Raw genomic sequence first — 22665 nt, 5'->3', positions numbered from 1 at the left:
GGGAAAATATTGAATACACAACTCAATCAGTAATAACTGCAAGATATCATCCAGAATAATATTATAATAGCTCAAAAAATTGCTTCAAAATAATAATAATATAAAATTTGATGATTGTTTTTGAACAACAAATTTACAGTATTACACTTCTTACACCATTACACAAGCAAACATACCGAATATCTACAAACGCTATTTCAGTTTAGTGTAAAACTTCATTATTATTGCGTCAAAGCTGCCGACCTAAATCTTTTCGAAACCACGGCCTTGACTTTAGACTCGGTTCAGGCCAAAATCCCGGCAATATCTCGTTGTGCCCCCTGCCCCCTCTCAATGTTGGTTCCTTATGGCTGTCCAGTCAACATTGAGCGCGGGGGGGGGGGGGGGGGTGGGGGGATACAGGTTGTTTGTCAATGGAAAGTGGACAAGAAATCATAGGCATGGCCCAGGCATTTTGGCCGGGATTGTAGCTTGGCCCAGCGGTGGTTTTTGCAATATTGTGCAATAATAATAATTAATAATAATAATAATAATAATAATAATAATAATAATAATAAAATTCGATATTTTTATAGCGCTTTATGCACCCGAAGGGCGTCTCAAAGCGCTGAAACATACAGTATTTCCTGCAAGATTATGTGGGACTAGGTTTTTGAATTATGAGATCCACCCCTTTTACATAGCACCATGTAATGGTTTACTACGTGCTGTGGCGCAATATGCCGCCAATCCAGCCAGGAACACCGGGGTGAACCCCTTCTCTTTTCAATAAGTGCACTGGGTTCTTTTACGTGCGTTACACAACACACGGGACCAACTTCTTAACGTCCCATCCGAAGGACGAAGCAATGGTTAAGTGTCTTGCTTAAGGAAACAAGTGTCACGGCTGGGGATTCGAACCCACACTCTCTGAAACAACAGAGTTTGAATTCGGTGCCCTTAACCGCTCGGCCACGACACTTCCGCATAGTCTGCTAGTCCTTTATTCACCTGATACAAATACCACCTTCACGAATCACATACGAGTATCTTTGATACCCTCCGTTAAAAACATATTCACACGAAGAGCCAGAAGTCTAGTTCTCGCAAGATAATGCCCAAATCTCCCTGGATATCAGTAAGCTTATTATAATATGTAAATTTATTTATCACCAAAACAAACTTTATCGAAGATAAGTTTCGCACCCTACGAATGTAGTCGATCTAAATATTTACGGTACAAAAATATATCAACTAATTTGATACGTAAATCTGAACAAAGTTACTATTGCAAACAATTTGATAACCCGTGTGATAAGGCAAAAGGTGACCTGGAAAGTTGTAAACAGCGTTTTTCATAATAAGCCACGGTTCGAAATTTCATCCATGAACATTGATGGTCACTCCGTTGATGATCCACATTAAGATTGTCGAACACTTCAATACATATTATTTACAAATAAAAAGTATAGGCAATTCAGTTTTCCAGTGCTATTTCCACCAATTTCGGTTAACTTCGACATCTTTCTTCAAGATCCTAATCAAAATTCTATATTTTTCACTACAATTACCGAACATGAAACTCATAACATTATTTTGTAATTTGCCTGCTAAGAAATGTGCTGGCTGTGATCATAATGGTGGTGCTTTAATAAAAGATAAGATAAGATAAGATAAGACAAGATAAGAACTTTATTATCCAACACTGGGGAAATTAAAACTGGCCATGATTCAAACAGTACAGACAAAAACGCTTATACGCGGATACTCTTTCAATTGGCCGTCCATTTATGGTAAGCGCTGGTATGGGCGTGCCCCTCTTTCTGAAGTCAAATACTAATTCCTTAGTTTTATTAACATTAATTTAAAGGTAATTTTCTGTACACCAGTTAACATGATTAATTTCGCTGTTGTAGCGTCGCAATGAGTCCTCCGTGGAAGACATACGACCAACAATTGAGGTATCATCGGCATATTTGAGGTATCATCGGCATATTTGATGATCAAGTTTAACTGATTCTAAGCATTATTAATTATTTCAGACCAACGTTCTCTAAAATTCTTGAACGTATTGTTCACATCCGTATATGATACATTTCCTGGATGATCACAACATTTTATCTGATTCCCAATTTTGGATTTCGGAAAAACACTCCACCACTCATTAATCAGTTACTAGATAATATCACAGTTATATGAATTTACATTTAAATATAAGCATATTCTTAGACCCCCAAAAGCTTTTGATACTGTAAATCATGATATCCTCACAGCAACCCATATTTCATAAACACACAACACTTAAAGGCAGTGGACACTATTGGTAATTACTCAAAATAGTTATTAGCATAAAACCTTTCTTGGTGATAAGTAATGGGGAGAGGTTGATGGTATAAAACATTGTGAGAAACAGCTCCCTCTGAAGTGCCACAGTTTTCGAGAAAGAAGAAATTTACCACGAATTTGATTTCGAGACCTCAGATTTAGAACTTGAGGTCTCGAAATCAACCATCTAAACGCACACACCTTCGTGTGACAAGGGTGTATTTTTCTTTCACTATTATCTCGCAAGTTTGATGACCGATTGAGCTCAAATTTTCACAGGTTCATTATTTTATGCATATGTTGAGATACATCAACTGTGAAGGCTATAAGTCTTTGACAATTACCAATAGTGTCCACTGCCTTTAAAGGTGATGACATTGTATTTCACAGCTTCAATTCAGATCAATTGCCATTTTTGTTTTTCATGTCGACAGTAACCATTAAGCATTCAGTTGAAACAAATAACAATGAGTGTAATAATGAAATATATGTATGGTAGATGATTTAACAGCAATACAATGTATAGACGTTTCAAAGGTACTAATTATAAAGAAATTAACGTCCTGGTCAACATGCAGGCAAACAGGTTAAGCATAATGATTTTGTGCATTTCCCTGAGACAGACAAGGACTTGGACAAAAACAAGGACAGGAAAACAAAAACAAACAAAGCAGCAATACACCTGGTCGGCATTGCCGGAAAAAACCCAAACAAATTCTTTTTTGAAACGTACAAACTCACGACTTGGTCCGTACATGTACCTTGCAATTGTGTTTACTCTACGCATTACAGGCAAAGTCTGCCTCGATTGACGTCACGAACAGCGCCCTCTCGGGTCGGGGTCTACTGTTAAATTTGTAAATAATATAAGAACTGATTTTTTAAAACCTTAGTTAACTGTTTATTCACATTCCACTCATCAAAACACATATATTAGTGACAAAAGCTTTATTTTGAAAAAATAATATAAAATAGATCACTTTTCTTTATGTGCGAACATAAAATAAAAATGAAGTTATACGTATTTTTTCAACTGCGTTTTACAAATTAGTGCTACATGTATATAGTCGCGCATAGACTAAACTAAGCCAATGGCAGCAGTCATAATCATTTTTGGCACTTCTTGTGCACTACAACGACGATGACGATGACAATGACAACAAAGCTGGTAAAACCGATGACCGCTCCTGCCACCTGACCTCCTGTCAAATAGTTCCAAATAGTGGGGACTGGAAGAAACGAGCAAAACAACAATCTCTTTTTAAGTTTTAGAGAGAGGGGGAAAACAAAATTAAATCTGAGAAAGGTTCCACATGAGGCATGAGGAATTTCTCGGGCATCTGAAAGCACACCATTACATGCAACAAAGGTGTTTTTACAAAGATTTAGACCAAAATAATGAAATGTTAGTTTAAAAATATGTTGAGAAACTTTAAAGGCAGTGGAAACTATTGGTAATTACTCAAAATAACTATTAGCATAAAACCGTCCTTGGTAACGAGTAATGGGGAAAGGGTAATAGTAGACAAATATTGAGTGGCTCAGAGTGGAATGGGGGAATTTTACCGAGCGATAATATTCCTTCCATTTACGAATTAAAGCCACTCAATTGTTTTATAACTGACTTATAGATCATTGTCATTTGATATATTATTTTAAAAGTATAACATTATGAAAAATCACATAAATTACTGACAACCAAAAATCATGTAGCGCTGCGTAGCGGCAACAATGCACAAATCGGATCACAACCTTTTGCACACTGTGCTTCTTTGTTTTAGCAGCAGCGCGGCGGTGCTGTACTGTATGCTCAAAAACATTAGGAACAAGGATGATCCTAACTGTTGAATGGGAAATGCTGTTCCCCATGGGCGAAAAGGTCTTTTTGATCGCCGGTGCGGATGGTGGTAATAGTGAATGTGAAGTAAGGTCCACCAATCAAATGACAAGGATCTGTATGTCAGTTATAAAATATAAAATATTGTGAGAAATATAGTTCCACGAGTTTGATTTCGCGACCTCAGATTTAGAATTGTGACAAGGGTGTTTTTCTTCTATTATCTCGCAACTTTGACGACCGATTGAGCTCAAATTTTCACCGTTTTTTTTTATGCATATGTTGAGATACACAAACTGTGAAGGCTAGTCTTTGACAATTACCAATAGTGTCCACTGCCTTTAATAATAGTAGTACAGTATTTAGAAATGTTTGGGGTGTTATAAAACAAATATTGACTGCTTTTAGAGGTTTGTTATTTTATGCATAGTTCGAGATACACCAACTGTGAAGACTAGTCTTTGACAATTATTACGAATAGTGTCCAGTGTCTTTAAGTAAGAACAGCCGTCGATTTCAAAAGAGTTAGGACTCGTCTTATCTCGAGTTAGGACGACTAACTCGTCCTAACTTAGAACTAATCTTAAAGTCTGCATGCTACAGTGCAGGGTTGGGACTCGTCCTAATAAGTCCTAAGATTAGTCTTAAGTTAGGAAGAGTTTTGTGAAATCGACGGCTGGTGTTTTACCAAACGTTTATGTGATACCCTGCCTTTACAATTTATTGGGGCAAAATAGAGTTTTATTCCAAAAATTATTGACAACCAGTGTGGCGAAACTTGCTTTGATCATGTAACAGAAACTGAAGTCCGACTATCCGACTTCTTCAATCTGGGCCCAATTTTATAGTGCTGCTAAGCATAAAAATTTGCTTAGCATGAAATTTCTTCCTTGATAAAAACAGGATTACCAACCAAATTTCCATTTGTTGCATATTGCTTGTTACTGGTATTTAGCTGTTGTTTGTTTATCCTGAAAATCATGTGGAAATGTTGATGGTAATCTTGATTTTATCAAGGAAGAAATTTCATGCTTAGCAAATTTTTGTGTTTAGCAGCTCTATAAAATTGGGCCCTGGTTGCATTCTACAAGGTGTCGGAGGTACTTACGTGCTCAAATTAAACACCATGAACAGTCAGATTTTATAAAATCTTGTTTTAGGTTCACTCCCAATAAAATAGTATGTGAAGTTTGGTTCGAACTCAGGGGAGCAGTTTGTAGATCTCTTTGGTTAAAAAAAAGAAGGTTGTGTGTATACGACAACAAGCTATACACATGAGTTTTTAAAGTCTTCAGAATTAAATGACGCGTGTAGTTTTAATTCGATCTTTTTCTGTGGGATAGTCACGTCCAATCGAAGAAATAATGCTAACGAGTTTTTACTTTAGTTGTTCCTCTTAGCAGGCCCAAACTTTGTTCTTGGAGGATTATATGGTGTCAAGAATAAATAGATATTTATTAAAACTGAATACTTACAACATTCAGGCTGGTCTTCGTCTTCACCATGGAGGCAATCCTGCTGGCCATCGCAGATCTCATAATTTGACACACATTGACGAGATTTGTAGCAGTAGAACGTGTCAAAACCTCGACAATCATCTAATAATCAGTCAATTTGAAAAAAAAAAATACGACTTGAACTCTCCTGTCAGACATGGACTTTTTTTAAACAGTTTACAAGACTTCTGCTAAATGAAAAGCAAGCGTGAGCTCGAAACACGCTAATTTAATTCTCATGAAAATTGTGTTTTCGTGCATGACTTGGAAAAATAAATACAGACCATGCGTTGATTATTGCACATGTATCTTGTACGGGAAAGATTAATAATATAATGTTATTTCACTACTAATTATCTTACTGTTTTTATGATGTCGATGATTTTATGAGGAAATCCCATTAGATGTTAATTTTAATTGTTTGCAGTAACCACTGTCAATTTGGACTGCCCTCTCTCAACGAACATTATCAATGGTCTAGGATAAGCAAGATATCTGCTTTATTAAGCAGTCACAACTTGTTTACCATGGAAAGCGCCCCCCTGTAGTTTTTGAACGTGCAATCGTGGTTGGGTGGTTAAGTTGCTAGACTTGACTCAAGTCCCAATCCCGTGCAATCCCCAGAAAACTACTGTTTTGCTGCGGGCACACACTGTACTGTATGCCACGGGTTGTTTCATAGTAAGTTGGCGTGATATGCTTCGGACCTCTCATACGAGAATGGGACTTGAATCAAGTCTATGTGATTACAGTCCCTGTGTTTTTTCCCCCGCATATAATGTAATAATTGAGTTCAGAAATTTGAAAAAAAAAATTGTTTAATGCTTTTTCTAACTTTCTATGGATGCAATAAGAATCTTGAGGAGATGTGGATGGTTTTTTATTTGTTATTTTGGAAGAAAAAAGTGATAGATTTTACCATACGAAAACTGTATAGGGACAGCAATCTCAAAGACAGGCACTGACGGACTACCCTACCTATTTTCCTAACCCAAGGCTAATTGGGCGCCAAAGTCTGCGAATCCACTTTGAGGTGTTGACAGATGCCCCAGTACAGGATAAACTGATATAGCATGTCCAGTGGATTTTTTTCCAGCTGATGTGGCAGATGAAAAACCAATAAGTCAGGGACAGCTGTCACTTTGATGACTTTTTGGAGAGATTTATTGCACATCGGTGTACGAGTAAATGTAAAAAAAATATCATTTTACTATAAACCGGGCGAGTGTTTAACTGTTTTATTTTATTAGAAGGTTTTGCACAAACACAGATATAATTTGCATTAAACTTACACAGTTTATAGATAATGATGGTAGAAAGCTTCCATTTAAATAATCTTGATGAGGTGCTGCACTTTTTTAACAATGTCACTAAAATAATTTATTGTCGTCTCAGTTTTAGCCAATATTGGTACAACTACGTTAAAACCTTTTACATGCTAAAATAATTTTCGTCTCACTAAAGAGATGAAAATTAAATTTGTGACCTGTTTTACTATTTCTCAAAAAGTGACATTTTAAGGGAAGCTTTCTACTATTATTATCTCCAAATCGTGTATTAAGGTAAATCTGTGGACAATGTGTTTTGTGTACTGCAAAAAGTACCCAAACCCTCATAAAGCCATAATACTTACCACAGTTCAATTCATCCGTTTTATCATTACATTCATTATGAGAGTTGCACTTATCACCGACACTGTAACATCCATTCCCGTCATTGCATTGATAATCGCCAGTATAATAAGACGAGGTACAAAGTGGACCTGAGAAGAAATGACAATTAGTTTTAAATAAACCAAACTATGTATCGAAAGTTTTGATTTAAAACCCTCAAATGAGATCAGAGCCCAATTTCTACGCAAATCCATTAAAGGCAGTCGACACTATTGGTAATTACTCAAAATAATTATTGGCATAAAACCTTTCTAGGTGACGAGTATATGGGGAGAGGTTGATGGTATAAAACATTGTGAGAAACGGCTCCCTTTGAAGTGCCATAGTTTTCGAGACAGAAGTAATTTCCCACCAATTTGATTTCGAGACCTCAGGTTTAGAACTTGAGGTCTTGAAATCAACCATCTGAACGCACACAACTTCGTGTGACAATGGTTATTTTTCTTTCATTATTATCTCGCAACTTCGATTACCGATTGAGCTCAAATTTTCACAGGTTTGTTATTTTATGCATATATTGAGATACACCAACTGTGAAAGCTAGTCTTTGACAATTACCAATAGTGTCCACTGCCTTTAAGGGTAATAGATACTACACCAACTACATACTCATCAATCTTATTTGCATTTCTCAATAATACATTCCCAGCTAATGTCTAGAAATTTGTGCCCGCATTAGTTACCCAGTAGACGATTCTCTAAATTAATAGCTATAAAGGGATAGGAAAACACCCACATCTTTGTCATAAGGGACGAAAAGGCACACAATTTTTTAGAGTGCATTTTCCAATAATCTTTAAATTTAAGTGACTTCTTTATATATACATGGCCAGCTATTGTCTACGATTAATTGAGTCCCTTAGCAACAAGAAATTTGTATAACATTTATCTAATTATTTAAGTTCTTGATGGCATGGCAATGTCCTTGTTTACTACAGCATCAAAATGATTTGTGGGTGTCGAATGGTCAATTGAAAGGCACTGTGTACCATTGGTATTTGTCACAGATTCTCACTTGGTGTATCCCAACATATGCATAAAACAACAAATCTGTGAAAATTTGGAGTTGGTCATTGAAGTTGCACACTTCAAAATGGCATACAGGGTGAGTCAAAAAGAAGTTGACCGGGATTGGTGATTTTTATTTCAAAACAAACAAAACAAACAAAACAAACAAAACCAAAACAAACAAAACAAACAAAACAAACAAAACCAAAACAAACAAAACAAACAAAACAAACACAACAAAACAAAACAAAACAAAACAAAACAAACAAAACAAACAAAACAAACAAACAAACAAACAAACAAACAAACAAACAAACAAACAAACAAACAAACAAACAAACAAACAAACAAACAAACAAACAAACAAACAAACAAACAAACAAACAAACAAACAAACAAACAAACAAACAAACAAACAAACAAACAAACAAACAAACAAACAAACAAACAAACAAACAAACAAACAAACAAACAAACAAACAAACAAACAAACAAACAAACAAACAAACAAACAAACAAACAAACAAACAAACAAACAAACAAACAAACAAACAAACAAACAAACAAACAAACAAACAAACAAACAAACAAACAAACAAACAAACAAACAAACAAACAAACAAACAAACAAACAAACAAACAAACAAACAAACAAACAAACAAACAAACAAACAAACAAACAAACAAACAAACAAACAAACAAACAAACAAACAAACAAACAAACAAACAAACAAACAAACAAACAAACAAACAAACAAACAAACAAACAAACAAACAAACAAACAAACAAACAAACAAACAAACAAACAAACAAACAAACAAACAAACAAACAAACAAACAAACAAACAAACAAACAAACAAACAAACAAACAAACAAACAAACAAACAAACAAACAAACAAACAAACAAACAAACAAACAAACAAACAAACAAACAAACAAACAAACAAACAAACAAACAAACAAACAAACAAACAAACAAACAAACAAACAAACAAACAAACAAACAAACAAACAAACAAACAAACAAACAAACAAACAAACAAACAAACAAACAAACAAACAAACAAACAAACAAACAAACAAACAAACAAACAAACAAACAAACAAACAAACAAACAAACAAACAAACAAACAAACAAACAAACAAACAAACAAACAAACAAACAAACAAACAAACAAACAAACAAACAAACAAACAAACAAACAAACAAACAAACAAACAAACAAACAAACAAACAAACAAACAAACAAACAAACAAACAAACAAACAAACAAACAAACAAACAAACAAACAAACAAACAAACAAACAAACAAACAAACAAACAAACAAACAAACAAACAAACAAACAAACAAACAAACAAACAAACAAACAAACAAACAAACAAACAAACAAACAAACAAACAAACAAACAAACAAACAAACAAAACAAACAAAACAAACAAAACAAAAACAAAAACAAACACAACAAACACAACAAAACACAACAAAACAAACAAACAAACAAACAAACAAACAAACAAACAAACAAACAAACAAACAAACAAACAAACAAACAAACAAACAAACAAACAAACAAACAAACAAACAAACAAACAAACAAACAAATGCACTTTAATTTAACAATGTGAAGGGTGGGTCAATTGGCCCAATTTCCATCCAGAAATTTTCTCTTTTGTCATTTTCAAATGCAATTAAAAGCAACTAGACATTCAGATTTTGTCAACTATACAAAAAACATATGTTCCTGATATGATGCTAACTATATAAAGAACAGCAATTAGAAAAGGGTATTTTGTTAAAGCTAAAAAACATTGTAACTCAACGCCAGATGACAAATTTGTGCCGTCTTGATGTTGAGGTTCAATTCGTCGCGTTTTTCTCATAGTGACGAATCGGTATGAAAAGGTCTGATAAATTCCATAAAATGTCTCTTAATTTTCATTCATTTCAATCAGAGACATAGGAAATATAAAATGCCGCCGATTGCCCCTTTAATTCTAGCTTTTTTCAGTAGCCTGAACCTTCAGGAACAGTCTAAAACCAAATTTGGTTGCGACTTTTTTATTCAATTTTGAAGTTGTAAACCCCTATGATAAACGCCTGTTTTGACTCAACCACCTGTAACGACTAGTGCGTGTGTCAACGGTCATATTTCTCTGTTCAGCATCAAAGAAAAGACAACCATTTATGAGTACCGCTTTTAGAAACCCTTATGAAAACACTTTGCATTGCAAAAATTTGTTCACAAACTGTTTCTTTGATATGCTTACGTTTAATTGAAGAAAACAAATGAACAAAACGCATATTATAGTAGTTATTAAACGCTTGCCGACCAATCACGATTCATGACTATGATGACGTCATAGACCTTTAAAACCATGACCATCAAATTGTACGTATCAGAAAACCGCTTACAACCAACTTTCCATCATAAATATGTTTAAATATAATTTTCATCAAAATAATTTTGGCGCACTTTGATTCAATTCTGGCCCACTGTGTGACTTAATAAATTGGTTTGTATTGTTCAGTCCGTTCAATCTTCAAGCTAATCTTAGTAATTCAGGTACCTATCGTGCCGAAAAAAGTTAATCGTGGGCACTATACTTGTTAAATTGTCAAGTCTAAAAGATTTTGCTCATGCTTGGTATTTTTTGTCAGGATTTGCTTTTACTTGAAGAATGAATAATGCTTATTCTGTTTTACAATAATGTGGCAACATTGAGTGAAGCCTCGAGTCTGGATGGAATACCTAATAACAATATCGAGAGGGATGGTTCGTATTGCACGAACACCTAAAGCCAGATGATTATCAAAAGGTGTTCCTACTCGTATTGCACGAGCACCAAACAATATTAAGAGGTGTTCGTGCTTGTTGCACGCATGCAGGACGCCTAACGATATCAAGAGGGATTGTTCGTATTACACGAACACCTTAAAACAGAACATTATCAAAAGGTGTTCCTGCTCGTATTGCACGAACACCAAACAATATTAAGAGGTGTTCGTGCTTGTTGCACGCACGAACACCTAAAAACCAGAACAATAACAAAGAGGTGTTCGTGCACATGTTACACGATCACCGAATAAAACTGAATACATACGACAATCAGTCGAGTCTTCATCTTCACCATTGAGGCAATCACGATTGCCATCGCAGACATTATCCTTTGAAACACATTGACGAGATGACGGGCAGTAGAACGAGAAGCTATCGGTACATTTATCTAATATTCAGTCAATTGAGAGAATAAACAAAAAGGATTTGAACTTTCCTCTCGGGCATGGATAAAATAATGGTCAAACCGTTAACAAGATATCTGCTATGATATTGAAGGGTCATAAGTTCGAATCACACTAAAATTAACTTTAGATTTTGTTTTGTTGTCGTGCATGACTGGAAAAATACATACCTTGCCTCGATTATCTTGTACGGGAAGATCAATATAATAAGGGAATCAATGTGTGGTGAAGAGGTTTAAACTAGTGGTTTAAACCCGCCGAGGCCTGGTTCTTGATAATTTTACCGAGACGAAGTTGAAGTAAATTATCAAGAACCATGCCTCGGCGGGTTTAAAGACACTGGACACTATTGGTAATTGTCAAAGACTAGTCTTCACAGTTGGTGTATCTCAACATATGCATAAAATAACAAACCTGTGCAAAATTTGAGCTCAATCGGTCGTCGAAGTTGCGAGATATTAATGAAAGAAAAAACACCCCTGTCACACGAAGTTGTGTGCTTTCAGATGCTTGATTTCGTGACCTCAAATTCTAAATCTGAGATCTCGAAATAAAATTCGTGGAAAATTACTTCTTTCTCAAAAACTACGTCACTTCAGAGGGAGCCGTTTATCACAATGTTTTATACTATCAACCTCTCCCCATTACTCGTAATCAAGAAAGGTTTTATGATAATAATTATTTTGAGTACAACCAATAGTGTCCACTGCCTTTAAACCACTAATTTAAAACCGACTCAACACACTTTGATTCCCATTCATAAATACCTGTACCTTCAGATTCATAATGTTTTAAAAAACCTGTAAATTTGAGGACAAAACTCTGCTACAGTGCTAGCTTTGCCCCTCGCCGCTCGTACGCAATTTATTTGTTATTTTCTATCCATGTTGTTTGGCTAATTGAATACATTTTTTGTATTTATTATTTATTTGGCAATTCACATAAATTACAAAAATGTATACGAAAAGGATAAAACTCTCAACATCAATTATATAAATATATACGTCTGGATTGGAAAACAGTAACAAGGGGGATACATCAAGATAATGAAACTAACATCTTGTTTATGTCTCTTATAGTAACACGTGCGAATATGTTGGGAACCAGACTAAATGATTCTGCCGCAGACGACATTCACTTCTAAAGCATTCACTCAACTTTTTGGGGCACATTCATTTTGAATAATGTTATTGTTTTGGTCAAGAATGAATTTTAATTAGAAACATTCTCAAATATAGCAATAACACACTACCCTAAATTCCACCAAGCTTCAGAACCCTTTCGGTGATGAATTCAGCTTGCTTGGTTAAAAAACAAAGTGATGAACGAGGTTATAACGTCAGAAATCCAAGTATTGACGATGTGACCTATGTTTACATTCAAACCGCCCTCTGTTGACAAAACACTGTATACGTCATGTTTCGCCGGGCAAAAATACGCGTAGTCATGGTAAGATGGCATACACTTTCTAGCTGGCTGCCAAAACACAAAAGTTTTGCCCGGCGGTATACGTGCGAATCATGTTATGGTTTTTGAGTGACGTCAGAGGTCACATCGTCTATACTCCTTATGCTGATTCAGTGGCCGCACATAGGCTAACTGCGATGAAACACTTCTGGCTGTGGTTATATCATCGTTTAAACACCCCCACGTGATGTCCTCTCTACCAATCAAAATGGAGAAACTATCTGAGGTATTTATGAATGTTATTTCACTACTACTCTTATTGTTAAACTTTTAGTGAGTCAATACTTACCACACTTCAAATCATCTGATTTGTCACCACATACACTGTAAGAGTCGCACCTATGATAATCACTATAACATCCTTCCCCATCTCTGCATTGATATTCACCAGTATACCCACCAGTACAAGGCGGAACTGAGAAGAAATTACAAATAATGTTTACTTTTCAATTGGAGACTTTCGACGCTAGGTGGCAGCAGACTTACAGGGTAAATTTCTATTGTTTACGTAGTTCTGAGAGCAATGGATTTACCCGGTAAGTCTGCTGCACTCTATCGTCCCAGAAAGTCTCCCATTGAACTGACTACTTATCGAATGTTTTTGATTTAAAACCCTCAAGTTCAAAACCACAACAATTTAATACAACTATTTTATTTGCATTTCCCAATAATTTTCAGCTCTAATGAGTGACTAATTAACATTCCCAGCCATTGTCTAGAAATATTCGGGTTTTATTAGTTATCCAAATGCAATTACCTTTTTAGGGGCGTGTAACCACCCTCATCTTTATCCTGAAGGGACGAAAGGGCCAATACCACAATTTTTTTTTTAGAGTTATACACAACCAGCTGTCGACTGAGAATAAATGTTTAAAAACAGGATTGGACTTTTCAATGGGAAGAGCGGGTCTTAAATTTGGCACATTTCTGTCCAAATTTTTTTTTTTTTTTTTGTGATTTTTAGTTGCAATTAAAGGATCAAGAGTCAAACATAAACCAATACAATAAAGCTCTATACATACAACAATCAGGCGCGTCTTCGTCTTCACCGAAGAGGCAATCCAGATTCCCATCGCAGACCAGAGACGTTGACACACATTGACGAGATGACGGGCAGTAGAAAGAGTCGTCATCGTTGCAACTATCTAATAATCAGTCAATTGTGAGAATGAACAAAAAGCGTTCTTACCAAAAATTGTAACATTTTCGATATTAAAGCGGCAGTCGCGCAGTGAAAATGCGGACAGCTCTGTTGAGTCTTGGTTGCTGCCTCCAAATGCGCGGACTTTCAGAAATTGATACAAAAGGGTAAAACTTGTGTTTTTATTTGAAGGGAAAATAACTCGACGGGTCTTGGATACCCCACATTGAACGGATTTGAGGGTTAGATTTACCCAGTATTGGGTTCTTTTTTGACACTTTGGATGTTGTGCAAGAATTGTAATAGTATACCATCTTCCCTTTTTATAAGTGTCTCTTTACTGTAATTTTTGTTTGTATATTTCGAAGTTGTTTTAATTATCTAGCTCTTTGCTTTGGGAGTTTATTTAGTGGGGTTCACCCTAGATGTGTTGTTTTTTACGAGATTGGGGTCCTATGATGTCCTCAACAAATATTGTTTCATTATTTGGTGTCAAAAGTAAGTGGTGTTGCCTACGTCAACAATGGATCACAAGTTATACACGCACGTCAAAATATTAGATGGAAGTACTCGTGTTAAAATGGAGATATAATTACTTGGGCACAATCTCGATGACTTAATGATAAACAAAACCCATTTATTTGTTAATTGCTTTATCAGTGGTAAAACACTTCGTAGGGGAATTTGTCAAAAACACATTCTCTTGATGACTTACTGGTAAACAAGACCAATTTTATGTGTTCACCCTTACAATTGCTAGACGCATGACTTGAACCTCTCTAACCGTTTACAAGATATCTGCTATGAAAAGCAAGGATCATAAGTTCGAATCCATCTCCTTTATCTTTTTAGTTTTTTCTTTCTTGCACGACAGAAAAAAATACACAGCTTGCCTTGATTACTGTACATCTTGTGAGGGAAAGCTCAATCTAATGTTACTTCACTGTTCCACTCTTAAAGTGTTAAAGACACTGGACACCTTTAGTAATTGTCAAAGACCAGTCCTCTCACTTGGTGTATCCCAACATAACACGCACAAAATAACAAACATGTGAACATTTTAACTCAATTAGTCGTCGAAGTTGCGAGAAAACACACTTGTCACACGAAGTTGTGTGCTTTCAGATGCTTGATTTCGGGACTTCAAAATCTAATTCTGAGGTCTCGAAATCAAATTCAAATATTTTTAGTGGAAAATTACCTCTTTGTACAAAAACTACGTTCTTTCAGAGAGAGCCTTTTTCACAATGTTTTATACTATCAGCAGCTCTCAATTGCTTGTTATAATTACCAAGTAAATTTTTATGCTAACAATGATTATTTTCAGTAATTACCAACAGAATCCAGTGCCTCTAAACTGTTTTTGTTTACACTAAGGCAATACTTACCACAGTTTAAATCATCCGTTTTGTCAACACATCCATTCGAAGAGTCGCACCTATCATCTTCAAAGTAGCATCCATAATAATCATTGCATCGAAAATCACCTGCACCACCGTCACAGCGTATAGCTGAGAAGAAATAAGGGAATAAAATAAAAAGGGTAGCGACGAGTTCTTAAACGGCCATTTAAAACCGGCAGGGTCGTTGCCGTGTGATAAAGGCCCGAGCCGAATGTGAGGGCCTTTGTCGCACGGCACGGCTACGAGCAAGGTTTTAAATGGCCGTGTAAGAACGAGTCACTACTCTTTTAATCATAAATGTCTTTTTGGTTAAAAGGCGTAATAAAGTAAGAAACGCTGTAAAACTTATCCGTTACCGACGTGCTTGAGCTCCACGTCCGTGTGTTCTATTGTTATGACTGAGACGACAGTTTCGGATCCGTTCGTGCTTGAATAGTCTTGGTGCAAGACGTTCTCGTTTTCCTTTCACACACAGCGCAGCCAACTCACCGACAGTGCACGCATCGCCCGTAACAAGAAACGTCTTGCACCAAGACTAGCGCGTAGTATCCGAAAACAACCGGTTATAAACAGAGCTCCAGCTGGTCCTTATCAACCGTTTAAAAAACCCACGTGACGCGCTCTCCACCAATAGGAATAGCGAAACTGTCTAAGGTATTTATAAAAGACATATAATGTTTACTTAATTGATCTGACCTTGTATCGAAAGTTTTGATTTAAAACCCTGAAATGCGGTCAGAGTCTATTTTTTACGCAAATCACTGAAGGGCCATATAGATCAAACCACACAATCTAAGGTAAATAAACAATAAATATTTTCTACGCATTTCCAAAAAACGTTCTACTCTTTGCATACCCAACTAATGTCTAGACAAATTTGGACTCATTATCAAAATAATTGATTTATTTTCCTCAATAGCTAACCTAATATCCACGAGGGACGAACAGGCCAGTAATACTATACCACATAATATTTTTAGAACAAATAATTATTATGTGCCTTCTCCAATTATGTTTACATTTAAGTGCCTTCCTTATTTACATGACCAGCTATTTTCTAAGATAAGATGAGTGTTTAAGCAACCAGTAATTGGTAAGTTTCAATTTTTTTGTTTACTGAATTGGTCATCGAAGTTGCGAGAGAATAGTGAAAGAAAAAAAAACACACAAAATGTTGCATATGTGTGGCTAAAACGGGCGTCAGGCCTGAAGTCTTGAAATAAATATTATTTGCGTGTTGAATTACCTCTTTCTCAAAAAACTACGCTATTTCTCGAGGGAGCCGTTTCTTACAATGTGGTGTATCATCAACAGCTCTCCATTGCTCGTTATACCAAGTAAGTTTTTACGCTAACAATTATTTTGAGTTACTTCCAGTGCATTTTAAGATGAGAATTTGACACCCCCAGTCATTACACTTGTGGGAAATGACTTAAAATGACTATTATGTGGTACCAGAAAAAAGGCCCTTTTATTCAGTGAAAGGTTTTAACAGCGGGATCCGGAAAAATAATGCATTGTTCTGAAATAATGTATCATTTTACAATCTTTTTGATGAATGTGAAAACACTATCAGAGTCGCAATCAAGACTTTGACATTATTTCTCTTATGTTGAGAAAACATACAGTACACACATCCAACTGAGATGAGTTATGACTCAGACGTTAAACTCGAGTCCGATCGAGTCACATTCTGGTCAATGACTCAAACTCGGACTTGAGCTTCTGGACTCGAACTCGGACTTCTGGATTCGAACTTGGGACTCGGACTCAAAAAGATGAACTCAATTACAATGTGTCAACTATGCATATAAAGGTTTGCCCGGGTGTTGCTGTAACTCATCTTCCTTGCACACTTCCAAATGATTCAAAAGTAGTCTGATCGCTGGCTATATCTATTGTTACCTGCGACTAATACATACGAGACCAAAAGAACTACAGAGACAAGTGAAAAGACAGAAGCAAAAGTAACATGATTTAAAGTAACAGAAGAGTATGAAAGAAACAGGTGAGTTTTTAAAGGCGAGTTTTTAAAGGGGAGAGAAAAATCCATATGTATACACAAAGGGCCCGTGAAACTGGTTCCCAATACCATCCCCATGCACGATTTTAATATTCTTTGAGTCAAATAAATGTTAAGAACAAAAGATTGGACTTTAAGTGGTAAAGATGGGTCTCAAACTGGCCCCATTTTCATTCAGAAGTTTTCTCTTTTGTGATTTATAATTGCAATTTTATGAAGGGGCAAAGTATAGACAGATACAATAAAACTCAATACATACCACAATAAGTCGGGTCTTCGTCTTCACCGTAGAGGCAATCCTGATGGCCATCGCAAGCCTTAGACGTTGAAATACATTGGCGAGATTCGTTGCAGTGGTAAGCTAAGAAGTGACACCTATCTAATAATCAGTCAAGAGAGAAGAAACAAAAAGCGTTCTTACCAAACATTGTAACATTTTCGATATTAAAGCGGCAGTCGCGCAGTGAAAATGTCGACAGCTCTGTTGAGTCTTGGTTGCTGCCTCCAAATGCGCGGACTTTCAGAAATTGATACAAGTGCAATGACATGTGTTTTTATTTTAAGGGAGAATAACTTGATGCGTCTTGGACACCCCATATTGAATAGAATTGAGGGCAAGGGTTACCCAATATTGGGTTATTGTTTGACACTTTGGATGTTGTGCAATAATTACAGGTGAACGACGTTCCCTTTTTATAAGTTTTTTTCAAAAAATATTAATATCTGAGTCTTATATAAGAACTTCTCCTCAGTTTTCCTAATATGACAATGCAAACTCATGCGCTCGATGTTGACACTGTCTGCCACACTCAGCAACCCCCTACCGCCCTTGGAAGATAAAGCCTGCTCACATTCGACCGCGGATATGAAGCATGCCATTCATGGTCATCAGTTTTCTTGTTCTCCTGTCCATGACATCTAGATCTTCCTTAGTCCACTCGACTATACCCGCACTGTACCTCATCAAAGACACAGCTCATGTATTAATCGCCTTAACCATGCTCCCCCCGTTGAGTTTAGACTTCACAAATTTCTTGACCCGTCTGGTGTATTCTGCCCTCATCCTTACCTTTCGACTCTCCTCTTCACCCAAAGCCCTCGTCTGTGCACCATCTGGCAGAGCAATGCCATCGGAATGTACCCTCTTTGCCCTCTTCATTGTCATTGAAGCACATTTCTCAAGGCCAAATTGCATCCCGATGTCATCGCTGAAAATCCTGACGGTCTGCACCAAAGAGTCGATCTCCGCCTCATTCTTTGTAAACAACTTCAAATCGTCCATAACAAGTAGATGGTTTATCTTACACCCGTCCTTCTTTATTTCATAACCGGCACTTACCTTCCTCAGAATCATTGACAGGGGCATCAGCGCAAGAACAAACAGCAGCAGTGAGGGTAAAATCAACATTATACTGATTATCTCAAATAAAACTAGGTGCATTTAAGTGAGACAATACTCACCGCAGTTCAAATCATCCGTTTTGTCTGCACATGTATTTCGATAGTCACACTCATCATCTACAAAGTAGCATCCATTCCCATCATTGCAATGATAATAATAATACACCTCACAAGGTGCCGGTGTAGCAGTAGCTGAGAAGAAATAACAAAAGTAATTTGTATTTTTTAACTGAATTTGACTATGTAGGCCTTCCGAACGTTTCGATTTAAAGGCGAAAATGTTTTTGGAAATAATGTATATTGTTTTACATGTTACAAGAATAGGCTAAAAACCTACACAAGTGAAAAAACAGAACGCAGGCCTCGATTTGGTGTTGCTTTTCTTCAGTTTAGAAAATATTCAGTTGACACAACAACCATCTATCAGATGAGTGAGTTGTAACTCATGAGAGAGTCGTAATTCAGATGCGCACTCGAGTTTGATCGAGTCAAATGTTTACTTACTTATTTATTTAATTTTATTTGTTCATAATTATTTGTTGTCTGCTGTCTTGCTTGTTTGCAGGGATGGGCTGCACAAAGTGGGAGGATACCAAACTCAGTCTTCGCTTGTTTTTTTCTGTTTTTCTTTTTTAGTTAGTTGCACCATGATGCAACTTGCTCTCTAATCCTACCCTTTCGTGTTTCCCAGCATTGTTATACATACAATGCATATACCACTTTTATGGTCCGGTACTCCACCCTTTCATACTGACCATCCTTTGTCCCATTGGTTCATATCATAGCCACCAATTGTTTCTTAAATAGAAACTTTGATTGGCTAAATTGTCCCCTCTTTTTCTATAAATGGATATGTTTGTACGTGTTTATGCCTCTGAAGAACGGCCGGTTTGTATCGAAAGCTAAGGCCATCTACCCTTCTCATTATGTATTGTTATATTTATTTATTTAGTTTTTAGTTTTTAGTTTTACTGTTTTATTGATCTAGTTTGTTTATTTATTATTTTTTTAATCAATTGTTTTCTTCTTTTATATTTATTCTTGTTTTCTTTCTTCGGACATAAGTACACGCATCATGTTATAAAGTCCAGGTCGTAACAAAAAGCGTCCATATTAATAGATGTGTGGGACCCAATGAGCATCTACTATCAAAATAAACCCAAAACAATTGTTTTTTTTTTAACAAGCGTTTACATGTACATGGACATCACAAAATTCAGATGAAAAACGGTTCAGAGTCACAAGGGTGATTTTGACACTGTCATTTTCCGACTTGTGTCCGATCGAGTCACATTTTGATAACTCGGACCCGGACGACGATCAAAGATTCAAACTTGGACTCGAACTTCTGGACTCGAAATCTTGGACTTGCTATAACACATCTTTAAAGGATTTGGGTACTTTTTGTAACACAATACACAATGTCCATAGATTTACATTAAACTTACACCGTTTGAAGATAATGATAGTAGAAAGCGTACCTTAAAATATTAGTTGCTTAAATGCTGTAGTTTTGAGAAATGAGTAAAACAATGTCATGACAATTTGTTTTTACATGCTAAAATAATTTTTGTCTCATGATTACTGAGACGAAAATTATTTTCATGACATTGTTTTACTCATTGCTCAAAAACTACAGCACCTCAGCAAGTAATATTTTCAGGGAAGCTTTCTACTATCATTATCTTCAAACTGTGTAAGTTTAATGTAAATCTGTGGACATTGTGTTTTTGTCCTACACAAAGTACATAGACCCTTTAATAGAGTAGTCTGTTCCCTGGCAATATCATTAACAAAGTGCCGTAAGTGAAAACGGCTCCCAACACCTTCCACATGAACGATTTGTAAAATATTCTTTCTGCAAATGAATCTATGGAAAAGGTGGACTTTTGAAATTAACAGTTGGTCCTCACTGAGTATGCATTGAACGTACAAGCCATATTAAATACCAATTGTCTCTTGTCTAATAAAAGTGATCTAGCGCTTTAAATCGTCATTCAGGGACGCTCATCCACGGCGCACGACCAATATCACCCTGGTCATGGTCACTATGCCATTTATTTCATTCATCAAACCACATAAGCTCCCTTGGGAGTACAACCCGCCAATCAATCAAAAGAACCATTTCTGCCCTCCTAGATACCCATTTACTCCTGGTTGAAGAGGAGTAATTATGTCTTACCCAAGGACACAAGTGCCCCGAACCCGGTAACTTAACCACTATATATAGCCAGTCGGCTGCACGAAACCGCTCTGATGATACACACCGTCGAACTAAACACAATGGTCAGAAATTCAGTTTTAATACGAGATTGGTGCGCCATCAATGCCGACTGACAAAACATAGAAAACAGCATACAGTACTGCTAGAATAGCCTTACCTTCCTGCCCGTATACACTGTACACGCAAGTGAAAACCATCACAGCTACAGAATAAACGAAAATGGTTTTGACGGCCATTTTGTTGCAGGATTACAGGTCTGGTTTAATTGTGTGTTTTGACGGATGGATCATGTACATGAACGACACGGGCGGGCAAAACCAGAACTCGTGATGTTATGGTGAATCATGGAGGAATCGGGTGAATACACATGAACGTAGACTGATGTGGAACTACAAAGGAAAAATGGCTGCACAACTCACGTCATCATTATTATGGCAACAGCAACGACCTTGGCATGGAAATTAACACTATTGTTATAACTAGGTTAAACCATTCTGCGGGTAGGTTACAGGGTATAGGTACACTTGAACTTGGCTGTAACAACAATGAAACAGGCAAGAGGTCCCGGTTGAAAATCTTTCAAAAACTGTCAGTTATTAATTTTATTGGAAAGGCTATACTAATTTATGGTATAAGTTCTGGAGGGGTGTTGTGTTGAAAGAAATCATTTAACAATTATAATTTCTGCATTTATTTTAATTTTTGACCAAAAAGTGATGAGGTTTTTGACCGAAAAGGTATTAATGAATGGGAATCAATCGGTTTTCAACTAGTGGTTTAAACCCGCCGAGGCCTGTGTTCTTTATAATTTACCTCGACTTCGTTTCGGTAAAATTATAAAGAACCAGGCCTCGTTGGGATTAAACCACTAGTTGAAAACCTCTTCACCACACATCGATTCCCTTATTAAAGAACAATACATACTGATATATAATGCTTAATAGTGGTCAATACAAAATGTATATAGAACAGTACAATAATGGGAGTGGCATCAAGAGGGGCTGGACTTATGAGTGGAGCCTCCATTGTGTGTGAGTTGGGCTTCAACATTCACGAATTGTTATAACTTGTTTGCAATGTTGATGAGATGACGAGCATTATATACTGTGCTGAAGACGAGCAGAGTAAATTGTTCGAAATGTCGATACCACATCGGCTCTTATCAGAAACATTACTCCCCAAAAATAGAATTACACATGGTTGTAGCCGCAAGTTTACTATTTATTTATAGTTTCCTCCTATATTCACACCATGCAAAGCTTCAAACAACACTTTGATCTACTTGTATAGACCTTATGCACATGACGTCATTTCAGTACGGCGCCCTCGTTTTGACGATGGACCTCTGACGTCACACGAAAACCATAACATGATTGGCACGCATACCGCCGGGCAAAACCTTTGTGTTTTGGCAGCCAGCTGGAGAGTGTACGCAATC

General features: G+C 36.4%; 1 protein-coding gene across 1 annotated transcript; it reads right to left on the bottom strand.

Moving 5' to 3' along the window:
• Window positions 1–58: 58 nt before the first annotated feature.
• LOC139946730 (uncharacterized) lies at window positions 59–21613 on the bottom strand. Its single transcript, XM_071944393.1, has 10 exons — window positions 21385–21613; window positions 19064–19195; window positions 17862–17981; window positions 15565–15687; window positions 14058–14180; window positions 13325–13450; window positions 11430–11552; window positions 7271–7399; window positions 5617–5739; window positions 59–3533 (listed from the first exon to the last, which is right to left on the bottom strand). The coding sequence occupies exons 1-10, from the start codon at window positions 21461–21463 to the stop codon at window positions 3412–3414; spliced, it is 1200 nt and encodes a 399-aa protein (XP_071800494.1). The 5' UTR covers window positions 21464–21613; the 3' UTR covers window positions 59–3411.
• Between the last annotated feature and the right edge of the window lie 1052 nt (window positions 21614–22665).

This window comes from Asterias amurensis, chromosome 14 (genome assembly GCF_032118995.1).
Source record: "Asterias amurensis chromosome 14, ASM3211899v1".
Lineage (NCBI taxonomy): Eukaryota > Metazoa > Echinodermata > Asteroidea > Forcipulatida > Asteriidae > Asterias > Asterias amurensis.
This window is presented reverse-complemented; position numbering and strand designations above follow the sequence as displayed.

Excerpts from the sequence above, each read along its gene's own strand:
- LOC139946730 (XM_071944393.1), bottom strand. The coding sequence starts at position 21,463 with ATGGCCGTCAAAACCATTTTCGTTTATTCTGTAGCTGTGATGGTTTTC. Across the intron at positions 7,400-11,429 it reads TGAAGACTCGACTGATTGTC|GTCCACTTTGTACCTCGTCT; the intron begins GTATGTATTCAG and ends ATTTCTTCTCAG. Across the intron at positions 3,534-5,616 it reads CGAAGACCAGCCTGAATGTT|TCCCCACTATTTGGAACTAT; the intron begins GTAAGTATTCAG and ends CGTTTCTTCCAG.